The 20454-nt window shown below is 34.8% G+C and overlaps 5 protein-coding genes across 9 annotated transcripts; 4 read left to right on the forward strand and 1 right to left on the reverse strand.

Annotated features, from left to right (window-relative positions):
* Positions 1-389: 389 nt before the first annotated feature.
* LOC145234625 (dehydrogenase/reductase SDR family member 1-like) lies at positions 390-10513 on the forward strand. 2 transcript variants are annotated; one of them, XM_080099337.1, is made up of 5 exons: positions 390-524; positions 7791-7916; positions 7987-8056; positions 9101-9181; positions 9901-10513. In XM_080099337.1, the coding sequence occupies exons 1-5, from the start codon at positions 468-470 to the stop codon at positions 10068-10070; spliced, it is 504 nt and encodes a 167-aa protein (XP_079955463.1). In that variant the 5' UTR covers positions 390-467; the 3' UTR covers positions 10071-10513. The 2 variants fall into 2 exon arrangements, with proteins under 2 accessions (XP_079955463.1, XP_079955464.1); XM_080099338.1 differs by lacking the exon at positions 390-524 and adding an exon at positions 787-846.
* Positions 1995-3619, forward strand: LOC145234620 (uncharacterized). The gene is made up of 3 exons (XM_080099328.1): positions 1995-2260; positions 2336-2487; positions 2557-3619. The coding sequence occupies exons 1-3, from the start codon at positions 2168-2170 to the stop codon at positions 3518-3520; spliced, it is 1209 nt and encodes a 402-aa protein (XP_079955454.1). The 5' UTR covers positions 1995-2167; the 3' UTR covers positions 3521-3619.
* On the reverse strand, positions 3561-7081 carry LOC145234616 (uncharacterized). Its single transcript, XM_080099325.1, has 10 exons — positions 6669-7081; positions 6483-6557; positions 5901-6407; positions 5736-5830; positions 5560-5679; positions 5164-5480; positions 4911-5098; positions 4664-4833; positions 4387-4607; positions 3561-4319 (listed from the first exon to the last, which is right to left on the reverse strand). The coding sequence occupies exons 1-10, from the start codon at positions 6858-6860 to the stop codon at positions 4081-4083; spliced, it is 2124 nt and encodes a 707-aa protein (XP_079955451.1). The 5' UTR covers positions 6861-7081; the 3' UTR covers positions 3561-4080.
* Positions 10514-10576: 63 nt separating the features above from the next.
* Positions 10577-15092, forward strand: LOC145234621 (dehydrogenase/reductase SDR family member 1-like). 3 transcript variants are annotated; one of them, XM_080099331.1, is made up of 8 exons: positions 10577-11587; positions 12216-12365; positions 12714-12793; positions 13210-13342; positions 13427-13558; positions 13635-13704; positions 13809-13889; positions 14169-15092. In XM_080099331.1, the coding sequence occupies exons 1-8, from the start codon at positions 11441-11443 to the stop codon at positions 14336-14338; spliced, it is 963 nt and encodes a 320-aa protein (XP_079955457.1). In that variant the 5' UTR covers positions 10577-11440; the 3' UTR covers positions 14339-15092. The 3 variants fall into 3 exon arrangements, with proteins under 3 accessions (XP_079955457.1, XP_079955455.1, XP_079955456.1); XM_080099329.1 differs by having other exon boundaries at positions 10577-11352; positions 11427-11587; positions 13210-13558; XM_080099330.1 differs by having other exon boundaries at positions 10577-11080; positions 11427-11587; positions 13210-13558.
* Positions 15093-15181: 89 nt separating this feature from the next.
* Positions 15182-19241, forward strand: LOC145234624 (dehydrogenase/reductase SDR family member 1-like). Of its 2 annotated transcripts, none has more exons than XM_080099336.1 (8): positions 15182-15462; positions 15868-16017; positions 16211-16290; positions 16602-16731; positions 17109-17243; positions 17781-17850; positions 18237-18317; positions 18610-19241. In XM_080099336.1, the coding sequence occupies exons 1-8, from the start codon at positions 15316-15318 to the stop codon at positions 18774-18776; spliced, it is 960 nt and encodes a 319-aa protein (XP_079955462.1). In that variant the 5' UTR covers positions 15182-15315; the 3' UTR covers positions 18777-19241. The 2 variants fall into 2 exon arrangements, with proteins under 2 accessions (XP_079955462.1, XP_079955460.1); XM_080099334.1 differs by having other exon boundaries at positions 15230-15489.
* The last annotated feature ends 1213 nt before the right edge of the window (positions 19242-20454 follow it).

Raw genomic sequence — 20454 nt, forward strand, 5'->3', positions numbered from 1 at the left:
GCTTCAGATTTTGCAAGCAAATTCTGCTAGTTAAGAGCTTTCAAATGATGTATTACACAATGCAATCACTCCTGTGCACTTCGAGATACAGGCATCCAAAGTTTTTGTAACACATGAGTGAACATGAAAACTGGGTTCCGTTTCCCCCCAAACGCTGGGGGAGCGGAGGAGTCAACGTGTTTTTACCAGTGAAATATTGTAAAATACATCTGGGTAGCATCATTTTTCAAATATAGAGATTTTTAAACTGACTAAACAACTAGTTATAGTGGTTTAAAGTTATGATCATGCATTTCTGGTATATTTTATCGGTGTGTACCTCCCTCATGATAACTTTGTCAATTCTCGACCATTTTTTCTCAAACTTAGTTTTTAAGAATCGTGGTGAAAAGTTCTATAAGAATACCAATTTTTAACAAAATCTGAGAGGGTAGGTTAACTTTTGCCATTTTTCTGGGACGTTTGACATGGAATTAAATAAAATCAAACCATATATGAATGAATTTTTACAAGAAACAGCAAAGGTACAAGTCAACAATTTGTGCAACCATGAACTGTAAATATTCAAATCATAGGCGTAGAGTTTTAAAAAATACCGGGGGTGCGACTTTTGATAATTGACGCCGATGCCTATGCCATGTGCAGTATTTGTACGGGTATAGGACCAAATACCACCTTTTACGTGCTTTAGCCTGTAGTTTCTATAAATTTAATTTGCAAATAGTCACTTGACACAATTTGTTTGTGTTCGATCGGAACATTTGCTGTGCGTCTGTCTGATGGAACGAAAGGACGATTTGCCGAATCAGCAATTTTTTAACGATTTAGTTACGGCGGAAAATAAAAGTAAAAGCAATTCACGTTTTAAATATACTGACTATGTATTACTGACGCCTAAACTTAGGTCACCTTGGATCAAGTTTAGACCGTTGCAGTGCTTTGCAAACGGACATTAAACACGCTTAGGAATCAATTTATTTTTAACTATTTCCCAGTTATTTTTTATTGCAGAAAGTTATTGCCACAAATAATACTAAAACGTTAGTCTCTATGTCATGTTTATGTTGCATTAAAATACCCGTTTATTGCGAAACAATTACAATTGTTACGTTTCGACCGACGTCTGTTGGCATGAGTGTGGGCGCATTTGTTTAGCTGGAAACACGTTCTAAAACCGACGTAACTTGAAAAAGGATGCGATTTTGACGTTATACATATGGGGCGCCGTTGTCGAAAAAATTAAGTTGCCGCAACTTAATTTTTTCGACAACGGCGCCTTAAGGCCGTTTTGAAAACAAACAAAAAACTTGCAAGATAGCTAACTTGCGGCAACTTAGCGTTGCAAGTTAGCTAACTTGCCGCAAGTTAAGTTATCTTGCGGCAACTTAGCTAACTTGCAACGCTAAGTTGCGGCAAGATAGCTATCTTGCGACGCGAAGTTGCCGCAACTTAGCTAACTTGCAACGCTAAGTTGCGGCAACTTAGCTAACTTGCGACGCTAAGTTGCGGCAAGATAGCTATCTTGCCACGCGAAGTTGCCGCAACTTAGCTAACTTGCAACGCTAAGTTGCGGCAACTTAGCTAACTTGCAACGCTAAGTTGCCGCAAGATAGCTAACTTGCGACGCTAAGTTGCGGCAACTTAGCTAACTTGCAACGCTAAGTTGCGGCAACTTAGCTAACTTGCAACGCTAAGTTGCCGCAAGATAGCTAACTTGCAACGCTAAGTTGCCGCAAGATAGCTAACTTGCGACGCTAAGTTGCGGCAACTTAGCTAACTTGCAACGCTAAGTTGCGGCAACTTAGCTAACTTGCAACGCTAAGTTGCCGCAAGATAGCTAACTTGCGACGCTAAGTTGCGGCAACTTAGCTAACTTGCAACGCTAAGTTGCCGCAAGATAGCTAACTTGCGACGCTAAGTTGCGGCAACTTAGCTAACTTGCAACGCTAAGTTGCGGCAAGATAGCTATCTTGCGTCGCAAGTTACCCGGTGCATTGTGGGACATCTCCATACATTTAGATATGAATTTCCCACAATGCACCGGGTAACTTGCGACGCAAGATAGCTATCTTGCGGCAACTTAGCGTCGCAAGATAGCTATCTTGCGGCAACTTAGCGTCGCAAGTTACCCGGTGCATTGTGGTTGTACATTCATTTTCGGCAACACATGTACATGTGGTCATACGATGGACTGTTTAATGGAATTTCGATACCCACACATTTTTGGCTTGTACGAAGACTTAAAAGAACAGCTGAAATGGTAGGCATTTGTTTGTAGTTTTTTAACTATTTTAATTTATTAGCTTTTTAAACTATTTACTTTTTATGCATATAGGGACGCCATCGTAAGAATGTTGATGTGGAACACCTAAGAGAATTTTTAACTCTGAGAATAAAACCCAGTGTGATTTGTCGCTTGCTTGACATTTCAAGACCAACACTGAAAAAAGTGATAAGTGAATCTAATCTGTCCATACCTACTTACAGGTATTGTTTTTTAAAACATAAGTAAGGTTACCCTTATGTGAAGGACTACTTATATCTATTTTTTTCCAGCTCAATTTCGGATCAAGAACTTGACACTACACTAAGAAATTTAAAAGAAAAACATCCCTCATCTGGTGAAGTGATGGTAAATGGACATCTTAAAGCACAGGGCATTTTCATTCAAAGAAAAAGGCTTCGGCAAAGTTTGCACAGAGTTGATGAAGAGGGAATAAGAGCGCGGCAACTGACTACAATTGCTAGAAGGAAATATTCTGTTCCCTGTCCGAATTACATTTGGCATATAGATGGTACCCACAAGTTGATTCGATGGAAGTTTGTGATTCATGCTGCAATTGATGGGTACAGCAGGTTAATTACATACTGTCACTGCGCTGACAATAATAGGTCAGGGACTGTATTGAATTTGTTTGAAGATGCTGTGGCAAAATTTGGCCTGCCACTAAAAGTAAGAAGTGATTATGGTGGTGAAAATGTTCAAGTCTGGAGGTATATGTATGAAAGAAGACTTAACAGTAAATGTGTGATTGCAGGAAGTTCAGTGCATAACCAACGAATTGAAAGACTTAACAGAGACATCAATTCACAAGTTGTAAATCGATTTCACAATGAATTTACATACCTTGAGGATTCAAACTTTTTGGATGTTACAAGTTTGATAGAGCTTTTTTGTGTTCATTTTGTATATAAAGATGTCATAAATAAAAGGCTGGCAGAGTTTGTAGAAGGTGCCAACCATCATTTACTCTCCACTGAGAACTATTATTCCCCTTTACAACTTTTTCACATGAACCGTCACCTATTGCAGCTTCAAGCCTTAAACCCATGTGATGAGATTGAAGTTGATGACATAACATATCCCAGTACTAACAATGTTGATGTGGATACTGATTGGTTACAGTTGCCAGAAGATGTGAAACAAAGCCTGAGTGAAGCAATAACCCAAGAAAGTGACAACATTGATAAATATAAATGTGCTGTTCGATTTGTCAACAACTATCTTGCAGAACAATAAATGCTGCTTTTTCTTTTCTGCTCATTTTTGTCACATGTGCTGATTTTTAATGCTTTTATTATGGCAATGTGAAAAGAAATAAATCGGATAATACTTTCAGCTTGGAACTGATACTGCAGCAGGTGGAATATGAGTGTGGCAAGCAATATGACAATAGGGACAGTGGCACATGAGGTGACAGTGTGTGGCATTGCAAGCAGAACAGTGAAGAGGTATATTATACATTTGTTTAAGGATACACAAATACTAATGCCATGATTTTTTACAGTGACTTTTAACAGCAATAAACTAAAAACCTGGTTATTCAAAAGGACATGAAATTCACAATGAAATATTGACACAACATCCAATTAAAATAAGTTGTGTAAATATGTTTTGTAGTGGATAAAAAAGGACAATCACTTACATGTAGCTAAAATAATCACAATCAAGAGGTAAAGCAACTTCATATAAAAATAAATGTAGCAGAATTTTAAAATTGCTTGGTCATGTACATTTTCATTGACACATATGAGATACAATATACGGTTCAGTACAATGGTATATTTTTTTTTCATGCTTTAAACTCGGCCAAACCCGGGTGAATTGCATATGCCAAATTCCATTTTACTTTTAAAAGCTTCATAATCATCATGCTGCAATGGAATGCTTAAAATATTGGAACATGTATTTGCAAGGGGAAAATGAGACAATTCAGTAAATTGAAGAGTAGGTGGTGGTGAAAATCCTAATGGGGGTATTTCATCTGCCCCAGTGGCAAAAATTAAGATACCTTGAAGCGAGCATTCAGAATCTTTTTCTGTAATGAAAAATATTTTAAGATAATACACACAACAATCAATATAACAAAATATTAGTCAAAGTACCTCCCACTTCATCTACAAAGTGTCTCCACCAGCTTAGCACCAGGTTTTCCCTATGTCTTTTGTTGCTTCCAGATTCAGATAATTTTGGGGAAAACATTGCTATAATTTTATTTCCTGAAAGCGGATCACTGCAGTCATTTGCAATAAAAAGCATTTTAAATGCATTTGGTGTATTTTTCATTTGCTCCAAGAGGCCAGTTTGGTTTAGGCCTAAACTAAACCTAAAAATAAACAAACCTTATTGAACTTGCAAATGACAATTTTGATTGTAACAAACCTGTGAAGTGGTTCTGACTTGCCTTCTGTGTAAAACTTCATTGCAGTCTTTATAATTTCATTTTTACCCGTTAAATTTGTGCAATGTGTGTGGCAACCAGCTAATTTCAAAAAGTTAAATGAATCCATCAAGCAATCATTCAGTTCATCAAGGGATATTGCATCATGTATCTGCATAAGCAAAACAAGTTAACTATGTAACAAATACACACATATATACAAACAGGAAATGATGAAAATTGCTTTACCTTCTGAAGCTGAGAAATATATTCACAACCAATATCAGTCATATCCGTTAGAGCCTCCATATAGTCCCTCGGGAGATTTAGAATTTGACTGTACAAAAGCTTAGAAAAACATTTTGGACCTGGGCCACCATGCAGTAGTGTGAGAGATATGAGAGTTCCGTAGATGTAATACAAATCTTTAGCAACAGCTAGATAAAAGAATACACATGAAAATGCTATGTTGTAAAAAATGTTTAAGTATTTAAAGTATTACCTATCGGATTGTGAGTAAGAAATCTTTTATTTTCTTTTCCTTCGAAAATTATACTGTTCGTGATTGCATGCATTACCAGGCGCAAAAATTCTCTAGTTGGACCTCCAGCATCCACTGCTCCTTCAAATTGGCCATTTTCATCACTGAACTCAACACTAATACTGGCCATTGGTTTAAAAAATTTGCGTTTGACAGTTCGCACAGCCCCATCTAATATGTTTGACCTAATAACATGAAACTTGTTGACAGCTGATTCATCAATTTGTTCTTGCAAAGTTTGTAGGCACTGTTCTGCGGTGACATTGTTTTCGGATTTCCTGCAATGTAAATATTCGTTGGTGGCAGTGTACATTATTGACAAAAATTAAAGGAAATATAAATACATATGTAACTGACTCTGATATGGATGGTTCTCCAAGCAAAGATTCTTGAATGGCCTGCTGGATGTCCCCATCACTGTCATCACTCGAACAATTAAATTCTTCATTGCAACTCGCAATGAGATTGACATACTCACTACAGAAAAAAGATTTAACTTGCAAATTTGTTATGTATTTCTGTATTTTTTCTACTTGTAAACTGAAGATTCTGCAGTGGTTTCAGAACATTCATTTGATGTATCTTCTAAAACATTGCCTTTTGAACTGTTGGAAGTATCATTGCATTCCTAAAGAATGAAGTTTAATATATTAGGTTAATGTACAAAAGAATAAATGGCAATTGTAAAACTAACATACCATGTCACAACGGTTAATTGCAATTTCCACAGTTTTGATTGCAAGATGATCCTTTGTGCAGATATATATTTTTTTAGTATTTAATGCAAGCACTGCTCTGGCATTCCACATAAAGTTATCATCCACTGCTGCTTTTGTCAGTAAATTAAGGCCTGGTTTGTGCACCAAGAAGTCAAAAGCAGAAAAATGTGAAAAGCATTCTCCAAAAGCGTTGATGATTGCTGTTTTCATTTCAGTCATGTTCCATGCATTGTTAATTTGCAAAACATGGTGCAAACCCATTGTTTTTAATTTGTTTTGGCATCTTGGTATAGCCATAAACCATTCACCATTCATTATTTGTATTGTTTGGGAAAACTCTTGAAGTGGTATGCACACCACAGTCCTTGAACCGTACCGTTGTTTTTGTTTATTTTTAAGAGATAGTTTACGACCTCCTTTGATTGCAGTTGGTGTGTATCTTTTTCCTGTGTATGAATTAAATGGACGGAAAACTTTCTTTCGCTCCTATTGAAACAGGCAAAAACCATGTATAATATTTTTTACATGTATCCAAATACAAATGTAAACATGCAAGCTTACAGGTTGAAATTCATCATCACTATCGGTTAGAGTGGAATGACTTGGTTCATTTTTGTCATTATCAAAAGTTGGATTCTGCCAATACATCACAAATATCATATAAAGCAAAGGCATTTTGGCGCAGGAACCCCAGGTATAAACAGATACAAACATGCTTAGCAATCTATAGCATGTGATTTTACATACATTATTTGTCTGCCTTGTCCCCTGGTGATGCACCTGTCCACTCCTGGAAGTTGATTGTCCAGTAAGAGTTCTACAAGTATTAGCACTAACGCGTCCGGTTTGTTGCCTTGATAGTGTAGTAACAACTGAAGTCAACTGATTTACAACTTCTTGCAAGTCTAATTGCACGTATTTATCGTTGGATTCCATCATACAATCCAAACCGCTATTATTATGTATTTATAGCAGAATACATACGCACTCAAGTGCAATGAAACGATATGAATGAGCAAAAGGATTAAACATCATATTTCGCGGGTATTACAACCACGTTGCTGGAACCAGTTTCAGTTTCCCACAATGCACCGGGTAACTTGCGACGCAAGATAGCTATCTTGCCGCAACTTAGTGTTGCAAGTTAGCTAAGTTGCGGCAACTTAGCGTCGCAAGTTAGCTAAGTTGCGGCAACTTAGCGTCGCAAGTTACCCGGTGCATTGTGGGAAATTCATATCTAAATGTATGGAGATGTCCCACAATGCACCGGGTAACTTGCGACGCAAGAAAGCTATCTTGCCGCAACTTAGCGTCGCAAGTTAGCTAAGTTGCGGCAACTTAGCGTCGCAAGTTAGCTATCTTGCCGCAACTTAGCGTTGCAAGTTAGCTAAGTTGCGGCAACTTAGCGTTGCAAGTTAGCTAAGTTGCGGCAACTTAGCGTCGCAAGTTAGCTAAGTTGCGGCAACTTAGCGTCGCAAGTTAGCTATCTTGCCGCAACTTAGCGTTGCAAGTTAGCTATCTTGCCGCAACTTAGCGTTGCAAGTTAGCTAACTTGCTGCAAGTTAGCTATGTTTCGTTGCAGGTTAGCTATCTTGCTGCAACTTAGCTATCTTGCGGCAACTTAATTTATTCGACAACGGCGCCCCATATATACAAAGGTCAAGGCCGGGGGTGCGCGGCACCCCCGTACTCTACGCCAGTGATTCAAATACGTGTCTAAATTATATTTCAGGAAAGACACAATAGCTAATTTAAAATATTTTTACAAACAATATCGAATGGCTAAAGAGCAATCATTCAAATATTCCATAAGGAGGTTCAAAAATCTTTTAGTAAAGACACAACACCTACTTAAAAATATTTTTACAGAAAGACAGAATGGCCAAAGATTGTGGAATGGATTTGGAAAAATACAACGTTGCATTTGTGTCTGTATGGCCAGGACCAGTACGGACGGAATTAATAAACGCGGAATTAGCTTTGAAAACAAGCTCTGTTGAGTATTTTGCACACTTGTTAAATTGTATTTTTGTGCCACTGTTTTTCATTTTTAAATGTCTAACAGCTCACTTGGTTATTTGAACATGGAGAAACAACTGAATTTACTGGAAAATGCATTGCAAGTTTGCTTCTTGGTAAGTCACTACATTTGTTTGGGGCTATTACTTTGTCTGTTAGGACTATATCATTCATGATATGACATGGTCAGAAGCGAAATGTGTGTTAGCTTGACTGTTTTCAGCAGAGCATGCAATGACTGATAGGTATCAGATTTCCTAAGTTGAGCATGCATAAACATTCAATTTTGCGTCTGGTGCCGTAAGTCCCTGTTGTTTGCTTACTGACTTTGATGTTGCTAGTTTTTTGATAATTTGTTTCATTTTTATCCTTGTTGAAGACCACTGATTGAATGTTTTATTCTCGCAATGAGTATGATGCAAAGTTGCTTTATTCTTTAAAAGAATTTTGGTCCAGTAGTGTAGGTTTATTGTATGACCATCCAATAAAACACAAGTTGTCCAACCCATTGTTACGTGATAGAGCCCCATGAGTGACATATTGTGTCCAAAATAATACAGTGGGTACAGGGAAAGATATATAACTTTCCCGATTTCTGCAAACTGGTGAGCTTTAACAAGAATTAGATTAGCCAAATTAAGCAAAGCTTATTGGTTCTAGAATTTGAGTGTAATAATGCACACTGAATACTAATATTTAATGTCTACTTGAAAATTAAGTGGGCATATTTACATGAAAATAGTTTCAGTTTCGGCATTCCTTCAAACATTTTTCTCCCTATCAGAAAAAAATGTTGAAGACCACTGTTCTAAACCAGTAAAACTTAAAGGGTTAAATTTAATTAAATTCATTTTTTAAGTTGCAAAAATTTAATAAAAAATGATTAATTCAACTGACTTCAACAAAAACATACAGTTTAATAGTCAACTTTTTGTGAGTTTAATGAGTTCAGACATTACCCATCCACTTCCAATAAAAACAAAACAAACAATCAAATCATCTGTTTGCAGTGGAGTAATAGTGTATGTTGGATTTCCTCATACTCTTTTATTTTGAGATTGGACACAACAGAAATACGAAATATACCTGTGTATTTGTTTGTGCTGTGTTGTAACTTTTGTACATTCAATTTGCAGTGGATTTTATTTTACATGTTTCAGACCCTAAAATCATGAAAAAGTCTGGACAAGTTTTGCTTTCAAGTGACATTGCAGAGGAGTTTGGTTTAAAGGATGTAGACGGTAACATGGATTTTATTTGTTTTTGTAAACTATTTCAGTACCACTGACTATTTCTTGCTTAATTTAAAAACCACAATCTAGCAAGTCATCTTGAGTTTTAAGTTTTAATTCTCCTATAAAGGAGTGTTAACAAAGTGTTACTCAGGAGGATATTTTCTGGGGTATCTATGTCTGTCTGTCATACATTTGTTTTAAACCAAGTTTTACATTTATTTTGTTGCACCCAAAGAATTTGCAATAACATTACAGTTGACATACTTGTCTACCAACAAACTCAAATTATGTAAAAGTAAATGGTAAATTAATGCGGATGATGACCGAAAAAAGTAAGCTATTTCAACCAACTTAAAAAAAAATTCTGACAAATGTTGTACTGAATTTGTCTTTTTAAAAGTTACTGCTCTATCATCAAACAAGTCAAAAATAAACTATTGCACTATGCTTGTGGCTGATATGATTTGTTATCTTTTTGTGTCAAATAAACTTATAAAAGAGTACTGTGGCACAAACAAATTGACATTCTTTACCTCAAATGTTAATGCTTAACTAGTCAAGTCAACGATGAATAAAACTTTAATTGCATTGTCACTTTATCAAGCTTTTCAGTGGTAAACGGTTTCATAAAAGATCAACCGCACTGAAAAAACATGTTGTTATCGAAGCATGTTTACTTTTAGTTTTTATACAACAGATGACAAAACTTTTTTTATTTTACTCAGAGAAACACCCAGTAAGCATAAGAAGTGTCAAAGGAATGTTAGGTGGATCTGGAGCTCTATGGATTGCAGACTATATTCCCAGCTTCATAAAGTTGCCAAAATGGTTGTTTTTCATTCTTGGGTCTCTTGCCAAAACTCCTGTGAAAAAAGATGCCAGCAAATATGCCTAACTACCCCAAAGAATACTAACAATCTTTCATTTTGTTCAAATCATTTGAATAATTATGAAGTTTGACAAATGTACATTAAAGTTTTGCTAAATAATGATATATGCAATCAAAATATCTAATACAACATGCATATTTGACTTGGTTTAAACAAAATTTCCATATTAGTATCTATTTTGGTAAACTATGTAAAAAAAACTATGTATGCAATCTTTCATCCTATTTCTGCAGGTTTATCATCCATACATTCAGTGAGTTTAATTGTTCTTTTTTACTTTAAATTACTGTATAAATCTTAATTGAATTCAGCTCAATGATTCTAAAAATGATGCCCACATTATTGTGTTTTTGTGTCTTTTTACTCTCAAATTGGGGTGAGAGGTTGTTATTTACTGTGTTTGTAAATTTGCAGTCAAATGTTTGTAATAAATTACACGACTATTATACATTCTAAATGTAGCAGTAAAGCGCCAGAACCCTGCCTGCACTTATCTAAACAGGACAATTCTGTTATACTTGTAGGATTTACTATAGAAAATGTAGTAAAAATAGCTGATTTGATTACACTAAAGCTAACAAACAAGTGAAATTGTGTCACAACCTTTGATCACACTAAACTTTTCCTTCTCATTAAAAACTTGCAATGTTTTTGTTCATAGTTGATTAGGTTGCAATTTTTATGTGGTGATATAATACTTTATGTGCTTTTGGTGGTTAGCTACTTAGCTTTGTCTGTGAGAACAAAATCTTTAACACAGAAAATGCTCAGACACCCTAAAGTTACATTAAGATTATAACACAGTTTTTATATGACTACCGTCACATACACATACTTTTTTGTGCCATAATTATTAAAACATGCGTAACACAAAGGCAATCCCACCTTTGTCAAGTTCAGTAAACAATGCAAATGCCAATGTGTGGTTTTAATGTTTGTGGTTAGTTAATCATAAACCATGTGACAGAAATGAAAGTCAGTTCAAGCCCATCAGCAAAAAGTCATGAGTTGCAAGGTTTGTAAATTACTATGCACCAGGTTACTTTCATATATTTTGCAATAGATTGTATGTTTGTATACAACAGGCTTTTTGTATGGTTAAAATTATTTCCTTTAACTGATGCATTAGGTAATGCAAAAATATTTTTTTAGGTTTCAGGATATGTTTCTGCTCTTTTAAAATGAGGTTACTATGTGTAAAAATAAGAAACAGTATCAAACTCAAATATTGTCATTAGTGATTATATTTTGGACCAATACCTTTTCTGTGATCCAGCACAAACACCCGTATGTTTGAAAAGCATGGAATGTTCAGAATATAACACTGAATCTCATCAGCAGGTAAATTTTCTGTACTACAGGGTAAAACAGAAACATGCCATATTTGAAAGAGAAAGTGTGCCTTGTTACTGGAGCTTCACGTGGGATAGGAAGGGGAATTGCTCTTCAGTTGGCAGTCAATGGGGCTACATGCTACATCACTGGTAGAAACTCGGAAAAGCTGGAACTTGTGGTAGATGAGGTACTGTATTGATAGCATATGAAACACTAGCAATTTTGGACCAAATAGTAAATATACTTCGGTCTTGTACTGCTGAGTATTACTATTTTACTGCAACTCATGTCCCTTATCTTTGCATTCGAATTGAATGCCACACTGTATCTAATACAGAAGATTATTCGGCCTACATTGAATTTGTTCTACCAAACTTTTTCTCAGCTATATTAACAAACTGTGCATCAAACTCTTTCTTGTTGTAAACTCCTGCCATATAACATCTTGTATTGAAGGTGTAACTAATAAATCCACCAAGCCTACCCTGTATTTTTTGTTGTTTGTTATGTTTGAACATTGTGTAGCTATCCAGATTGGTAACTGTTTTAATGCTAGCGGATTGCTATGTTTTCCATCAATAAGTGAAATAATCTTAACTCAACTCATATGCAATAAACATGTAAAATAGTTTTTTTTTTCAGGCAAAACTATTGTTTTGTTTATCTAAGAGTTTAGGTAATGGCAATTTACACCCACAAAAAATTAGAAACTATTTAAAAACTGTTAACAAAAGTCTGTTCAAAATTGAGCTATTACTATATTTACAGGTAACTTTATATGTCAAGTGACACCACATTTGTTAAACCACTTGTAGGCAAAAAAGAGGGAAGCTTGTGGAAAAATTATTCCAGTGCAATGTGATCACAGTAATGATACTGAAGTTGAAAAGGTTTTTGACTTAATCGACAAGGAGTATGATGGGAAACTTGATCTGCTGGTCAACAATGCATATTCAGCTGTTAGTGTAAGTTGCTTCCTCATGTTTATGATGTTATTGAAAATAGGCCTAAGACAGGTTTTTAACCTAGATTCTCAGACTTAAAGGTTTGCAATGTGTTTCCTAAGACAAAAAGTCTGGGCAAGTTTTTAATAGAACTTTGAGTAAACTGCATGTTGGGGTCCACAAAAGTAATAATTTATTAAAAGGGTCCATTGCACCCAAAAGCTTAGAAATTGTTAATATAAAAAATAAAAAGTACTTGATACTCCTGGGAACACTAGATGACTTTTTTACATTGTTTTGTAATATAGTTGGTTCATACTGTGATGGTAATGAATGATGTAGTGCCTAATTACATATTTTATTGCGTAGTGGTTGTTGGAAAATGCAAAGCAGTGTTTTTGGGATCATCAAATAGATGCTTGGGATGAAGTTAATCAAGTTGGATTGAGGTACACCACAGAGTTTTTTTCACATATTTTTTATTGTTTGATCACAAAATGTTTGAGGGACAGAAATAAGGTAGGCATTGAGGGTTTGTCAAAAGCATATTTACCTTCAATCCTTGCTGTTGCCAGGCTTAACAGCTATCATGGAATAATGAAATTTTGCCTACAATGTAGTTGAATCAACACACTTCCCTTTTTGTTTTAAAAAAAGTTTCTAGTCATTTGTAGGATGCAAACTGTTGGATCTGGAGTACATTTTTGATTCACATTAGTCCACATAATGCTTTTCATCATTTTAATATGGCAGTAAGAAAGGATTAATTATGCAGGGTTGGTGCAGTGATTGATATGTACACTGGTAAAACTTGCTTCTTGGGTAAAGACCTGGACAATATTTTGATATTATTTTGTTTCATCAGAAACCACTTTATTTGCACTGTTCATGCTTCACGTATGATGGTAAAAAGAAGAAAAGGCTTAATTGTAAACATAAGCTCTGTTGGTGGCATTTTGTATTTTCTAACTCCTGCCTATGGCATTGGCAAAACAGCTGTAAGTTCATTCTCAAGTTGTATTAGGCATCCAAGTTTTAAACAGTTTTCGAAGAAACCACTAATCTTAAACTTAACTCCGCAGAAAGACAGAATGGCCAAAGATTGTGCAAACGATCTTGAAAAGTACAATGTTGCATTTGTATCCGTGTGGCCAGGACCAGTTCAAACTGAAATATTTGCTAAAGAAACTGATTTAATGGCTTCAAAAAGCGCTGTTGAGTATTCAAAATTCTTAAATCAAATTTTGTTCTTATTTACACTATCATTTTTACATCTAATATGTGTTACAGCTTACCTGGTTGTTTAAACATGGGGAAACAACAGAGTTTACTGGAAAATGCATTGCAAGTTTGCTTCTTGGTGAGTTCAAACGTTTTTTGGACAAAATGAAAAGATTGGTAGTTTTTAAAATTGGATGTGTTTTTGGTATGTTGCATATTACAAAGCTTTTTTGTTACATTTAGACCCAGACATAATGAAAAAGTCTGGACAAGTTTTGCTTGCAAGTGACATTGCTGGGGAGTTTGACTTGAAGGATGTAGACGGTAACAATGACTTTTGTAATTTGGTCATATTGTCAGAAATACTACTAAAATACTTTTTCATAAGGTCAACAAGATGTTTGTGTATATGTTCATGCAATAGATGTAAAATGGGCAAAGCAACCCCAAAGTTGCAAAGAGCGTTAAATTTGTACTTTGTAGTGAACCAGGCCCCATGGAAGAATGATGTTGCAATAATAGTTTAGCAATATCCTATTGTTGCCTGAGATAATTTTTTTATATTTTTTTTTCTTAAATAAAACTATTTTTACTATTACACAGGCCAAGACCCAGTAAGCATGAGAAGTCTCAAGGGGATGTTTGCTGGATCTGGACATATTTGGATTGCAGAATATATTCCCAGTTTTTTTAAGTTACCCAAGTGGTTATTTTCCTTTCTTGGGTCCTTTGCCAAACCATCAATGGAAAAACTTGCTAGCAAATATGCCTGACTATGAATCTGTTTTCTCAAGAATTTTTCATTTATGCGCCAAAGTTTTTGTTTTTAAAGTTCACTTTAATTTAAGAAACAAAGTTTGTCTGATACAACTGTGAGTTTCACATCTACATTGTTGGAAGCAAATAGCCTTATTGTAAATATATTTTTAGGTTTTTTATAAAAACTGATCAAATCTGTATGAAAATCACTTTTTTGTTAAAATATCTAACATACAAGTTTTTATCTCTGTCTTTGGCCCCCAATTTTTTCGGTGTCTATTTTTCATTCATTTAATTGCACTTAAAATTTGTGACTGTCATAATAATACTTTTCATTCAGAATATAACCGTGTCGCCACATGAATCTTTTCGTCTTGGTGATTGTTAATAGCAGAGGTGTATAAACTGCAACTGTGAACGCATTAATATATATGAACAGGGGGCCATAAAACATTTCAGTAATTCTATCCATTTCCTATCCAATCAACAAGTTTTCTGAATGAGGAATAGATTTGAAACACCATGGTTATCTTACTATTGCGACGTTCAAATCTGTAGGCGCATTTGAACGTCGGTAATTTGCATCGACTGGTTACAAATAACGTAGTTACACAACGTTCGATTACCGTAACCTATGGTAAAACCTTTCCTTATTATGCTGAAATCCAACAGCCTTGCATCCTCTTTTCTCTAAACCCTATCTATATACAGTTCGAATGCAGCAGAACCCAACATTATGCAAGGGTAGAACGAGGGAAATAATTGTTTATTGCAGACGGACAACACGTGCAGCATATAAACACACGTGACGCCGCAGGCGTAGCCTAAAGTCTAAAGCACGATTAAATGCGTCATTTCCGACAGCTGTGAAAAATAACGCTGCTTGCAAATGCTCATGATAACTTCCCGTTACTTCTTGTCGTTAACGAAGCAACCGCAAGTGTTATTCGCAAGTTTTTACAAACCTAAAACTCAAGCTTAACGAGGTATAATGCCTAATTTACGTGATATGGTGTGTTTGGTGACTGGTGCATCAAGAGGCGTTGGTAAAGGTACAGCAATGCAGCTGGCTGATAATGGAGCAACCTGTTATATCACCGGGAGAAGTTTGGATAGGCTTGTCTCAGTCCAAGAGGAGGTCATTATAACGACTTTTTGTAAAGACGTTAGTCAAACACAAACCTCAATTAACCTGATCCTTATGAAGTAATGGATGGACTTTATTAGTGCCATAACTTTTAAAAATGTGCTTTTAGTCTCAGGACTCTCAGCAATAGAATAAAAACTTTAACCAAGCATTTATATGCAACTAAATGTGGTATTTCTACACACCTCTTAGTCTTTGTTATTAGTAATTTCGAATCAAGTATGCCCTATCGTTGCCCACTTTCCTCTGTACAATATCATATAATTTTTTTGTTGTGCATTGCTGTAGAATTTTATGATTAAATTGTTCAGTGTTTTCAAAAAGTGCTTTTATCTCAGCAATAAAATAAAAACTCTTCTAACTTTTACATCACTTCATTAACTTTTTGTTTTTTAGGCAAGAGAAAACGGTCTGTCTGGCAAAGTTGTACCGGTTCAGTGTGATCATGCCAATGATAGAGAAGTGGAAGAATTGTTTGAGTTAATAGCCAGAGAAAACAATGGAAGACTTGACTTGTTGGTGAATAATGCTACTGCAGCTAATGCTGTAAGTTTAGTTGGACTAATAACTTTGTTTTGATGGAAATCTCCCCCAAAGTTTGATGATTTGAAATTGTAATAATTTTTTTTAGATCATAGTTGATTGCAAAATAATTCAGAATGTCTTGTAATATTTACTTAGTCTAATCTTATTGAAGATTCTGTTTAATTTTTATTTTTGTACTCTTTTAATGTTTCAGTGGGCATTTGAACACTCCGATGAATGCTTTTGGGATCAACCATTGGATTCATGGGACATTATGAATCGTGTGGGACTAAGGTTTGTTCAGATTATCCTTCCTGCTGTGTCTGTTTTTTTTTCCTGTAATTCAATAAGCATTGCATATACTTGTATTCCAAACCATTGTCCTACCTGCAATAGATATCTAAATTTGCAATCACTTCTGTTTTTATCGCTGCTTGTACTAATTGTTCCACTAACTTTTAAAGCTGTGTAGTTCTGTAACGAAACAAATCAACTTAATATCAAATCAATCAAATTAAAAACCTTCGAGGTCCAACAAAGGCAAAAAGAAATTTTCACCATTTGGCTTAAATGTTTATTTTGGAAATTTTAATGATGCTTTCCAGAAACAATTACCTGTGTGCTGTACATGCATCTCGTTTAATGGTGAAGCAAAGAAGAGGTCTAATTGTGAACATCAGCTCCATTGCAGGAGTTTCAGTGCAAACTCCTGTTTTGAGTGTTTGTAAAGTTGGGGTAAGACCAAGAACAATAGAAATGCACAAAGCACATCTTAAACTTATGGAGTGCTGCTATATGAAACTTGACTTTAATGTATTTAAATGTACCTGTGGAGAACAAGTTCAGAGTTTTTAATAAGTGAGTTCTTATAGCTCAGTTGACTCAAAATGAGCACCAAATGTTATCAACAGATTAAAAATCAAACTGTTTTTTTTTGCCATAATGCTTTTTTTACCCTCAGAGTTTCTGTAGTTATTTGATTCAATAAAGTTTTACTAAAAAATGCAGCAAAAATTTTACAATACTTACCGACTTGTTGGTCTAACTCTAACACAAGAAATGGTTGTCTGCTTACTGTCTTCATCATAAAACTGCTTTTTTATTTGTAACAGCTTGATAGGATGGCTTGGGACTGTGCACAAGATCTCAAGAAATATGATGTTGCCTGTATTTCATTTTGGCCTGGTTTAGTTCGAACTGAAATGGTGCAAGAAGCAAAAGATGCCTTCATTGCAAGATCAAAAACAGTTTAGTTATCAAGTTACTAAGTTATTATAGGTTCATTTCCTAAGAAAGACACAAATTACTTCAAGTTCTGTGTTTTTCCTCATCTATTCTTGGTCCCATGCAGAAAATCTATTTGGCATAAAATCTGTAAAATTTTGAACAAAAAAATTATGGCTGGTAAATATGTGTCACAACCAGTAAACCTAAGGTTGGGCTATATGACGTCATAAGTGTATGTCATAACAATGCGTTTGTGTGGGATTGCAACATGTTTTGGACGCAGTCTGCATTCTATGAATACAGTGGAAAAAACTATTTTTGATTATCTCTAAACGCTGACTGAACTGGAAACACTATTTTTGTTTATCTCTAAACGCTGACCTTGGAAAAGTTACGCACGTCGCACTTGTGTGTATAGTTGCAAACTAGTATGCGACAATATGCTTATCCATTTTACTGGGACCATTTTAGCAACACACACTGCCTAAGTTAAAAAGTAAAACTTTTTTGTGCCTCACAACACCTCACAAAAAGATATTTTTGAAATTTATTTGTAGTTTGCTTGGATTTATGAACATAGCGAGTCATCACAGTTTACTGGCAGATGCATCTCACATTTACTTGTTGGTAAGTCTGATGTGTTTTAACCAATTTGTCCTATTAAGTAAGATTTCTATTGTTTCTGTCAATTATTCAACACTTTGACAGTGTTGTCTGGTCAAATTTTCAAAAACTAGACTTTGCTCATCAAAACTACCCGTGAGTGAATTATGCATTGAAGTGAAAATTATGCGTTAAAGTGAATTATTCATTTGTCTGAATCATGAGTTTAAGTGAATTATGATTTATCAGAATTATGCTGTTAAGTGTTATGTAAATTATGTGTTTAGGTGAATTATGCATTAAAGTGAATTAAGTGTTTAAGTGAATTCTGAAACTCTCTGAGTCATATTTATTGTTTGAACAACTAAGTCGCATAAATAACTGCGGTAACAACTATTGTTGTGTTGAAGATCCTGACCTCATGAAGAAAACTGGAAAAATATTGTTGTCCAGTGATGTTGCAGCAGATTTTAACTTCAAGGATGTTGATGGTAAGATTGAAAATATTTCTCCCCAAAATGAAACATAATATTTTACAGTAAGAAAGTTTCTGTAACAATAAAAGTGTTGTGTTATACTTGCTAATATTTTCAGACCAAGAGGTTATTTTCTTGTTTGTGTTTCAGTATGTTTTTAATTCAGCATGTTAGTTGATAAAATGCTTACATGCTGAATTAAAAGCATATCAAAAACAAGGTAATTTTTAAATCTGCCAATATGAAAACATGTTTAATATGTGAATTCACCTTGATTTTATTAGCACAAAAAGCATATTCTTTACAGGTCGTTCACCAGTCAGTATGAGAAGCATTAAAAGTATAGTGGGAAGTGGTGGTTCCACAGGACTTGCTGAATGTATCCCAGAGTGCTTCAAGCTACCTCTATGGTTGTTTACTTCAATGGCAACCCTTGTAAAACAGCTGCCGAAACAGACCAGCAGATATGAGTAATTTGATGCAAACTTGGCAATTGCATTATCATAGTAAAAATGTATGCTTTAAAAGTGAAACTTTTGTAAGTATGATTGTTGTTAGACATCACTCTAACCATTGTTTATTTGCCTCAAGTTGCTGAGTGTAAAAGTGTTATGAACTGAATCAGAGCAAGAACACCAAGCATTCATATGCAACTTAATGTGGTATTTCTACACTCATCTTAGACTTTGCTATTAGTGATTTTGACTCAAGTATGCCCGATTGTTGCCCACTTTTCTTTGTACAATATCATATTATTCTTTGTGTGTTGTGTATTGCTGTAGAATTTTAAAAATAATTTGTTCAGTGTTTTAAAAAGTTGCAATATTTCACCTTTAAGTTTTGAAATTTTGAGTATATGCATATTTTTTATTGGTCTTCAATGTATTTTTGTACTGTTACTATATATTGTATTGTATAAATACACAGTTTCCAGTTTTATGTTTTCTAGTCAACTGTAGTAGTGTCAAATGCTATTGCTGTAATGAATTGACTTCTGTAAATTTGCACTACTCTTGCAATAAAAAAGTATTACATACAAGTTAGGTACAACTAGTAAAAAATTGCTGCATTTTCTATGTCAATTAAGCTACAAAGAATAAATGACACAATAGTTGATAACTAGAAAAGTGGCTTTCTGATACACTTCCATTTTATATATTCTATACAATATTTACCAATTTACTACACTATACACAATTTTATCTACATACATGATTGTTTTTGCAAGCAAAAACGAATGGGTCCCCACACGCGTGTTTATGCGGATTTACGGTAAACCTATGTGGCGGTTATTTTTATATTCTTAAAGACAAATTTTTCACAAAGCATAAACTTAACTTTAAAAGTTCTTTTCCATATTCTTTTAGCATCATTATTGTCATATAATTAAAAAAAATCGGTGAAAAAAGAATGAGGAAAATACATTCAATTTAATCTCTTGCTTTGACCTTGATATTGTCGTTTAAGTTCAGTTTTTGAACACAAATTTTTCTAGAAAGCCTTAACTGTTGTATTAGACACTATATAAAAAAGGCGTTTGCTACATAACAACTTGTTTTTCACTTAACTTTGTTGCGCAAAAACGATCGTTTAATGACCTTTTGACACTGTTTTTAATAGCATGCAGTCCTTAGTGTTCAACAATACCGTTCCGCCTAATTTATACATGACTTAAGTACTGATTCTTGAATTGATTTGTCAAAAATAAAGAAGATACGTTATGACGAAAAAATCGTAACGGTGTTGTAATGCCTACAAGTTGACCTTTAGTGACCCATGGTTATGAGACGGCCAAGCTGACAACGAGAATTTAAAGACCATTTATCGCGGCGTTCGAAAAAGTTAAGTTTATTAAATTTCATATTTATGTTGATCAACGATGTTTTGCCTGACATAAACGAAACCGAAGTGCATTTATCGAGTTCGAATTACGTCTTAGGTGTAAAACCTGCGCCAAAACTGAAAATGCGCGTGATAAGTCAATAAAACGACACAGCATTGTTGCACAAAAAACAGCTGACTACTAATCACCGAAATGACTGTCTCGTAAATGACTGTCTCGTCTGTCCAGACGTCAAGCTGAGCACTCCCGCTCTGCCGCCTTAATCGTAAACCAGTGAATTCCTCCCTTGGGACTTATATCTGACTGATA

This window comes from Phallusia mammillata, chromosome 6 (genome assembly GCF_965637545.1).
Source record: "Phallusia mammillata chromosome 6, kaPhaMamm4.hap1.1, whole genome shotgun sequence".
In the NCBI taxonomy this organism is placed as follows: domain Eukaryota; kingdom Metazoa; phylum Chordata; class Ascidiacea; order Phlebobranchia; family Ascidiidae; genus Phallusia; species Phallusia mammillata.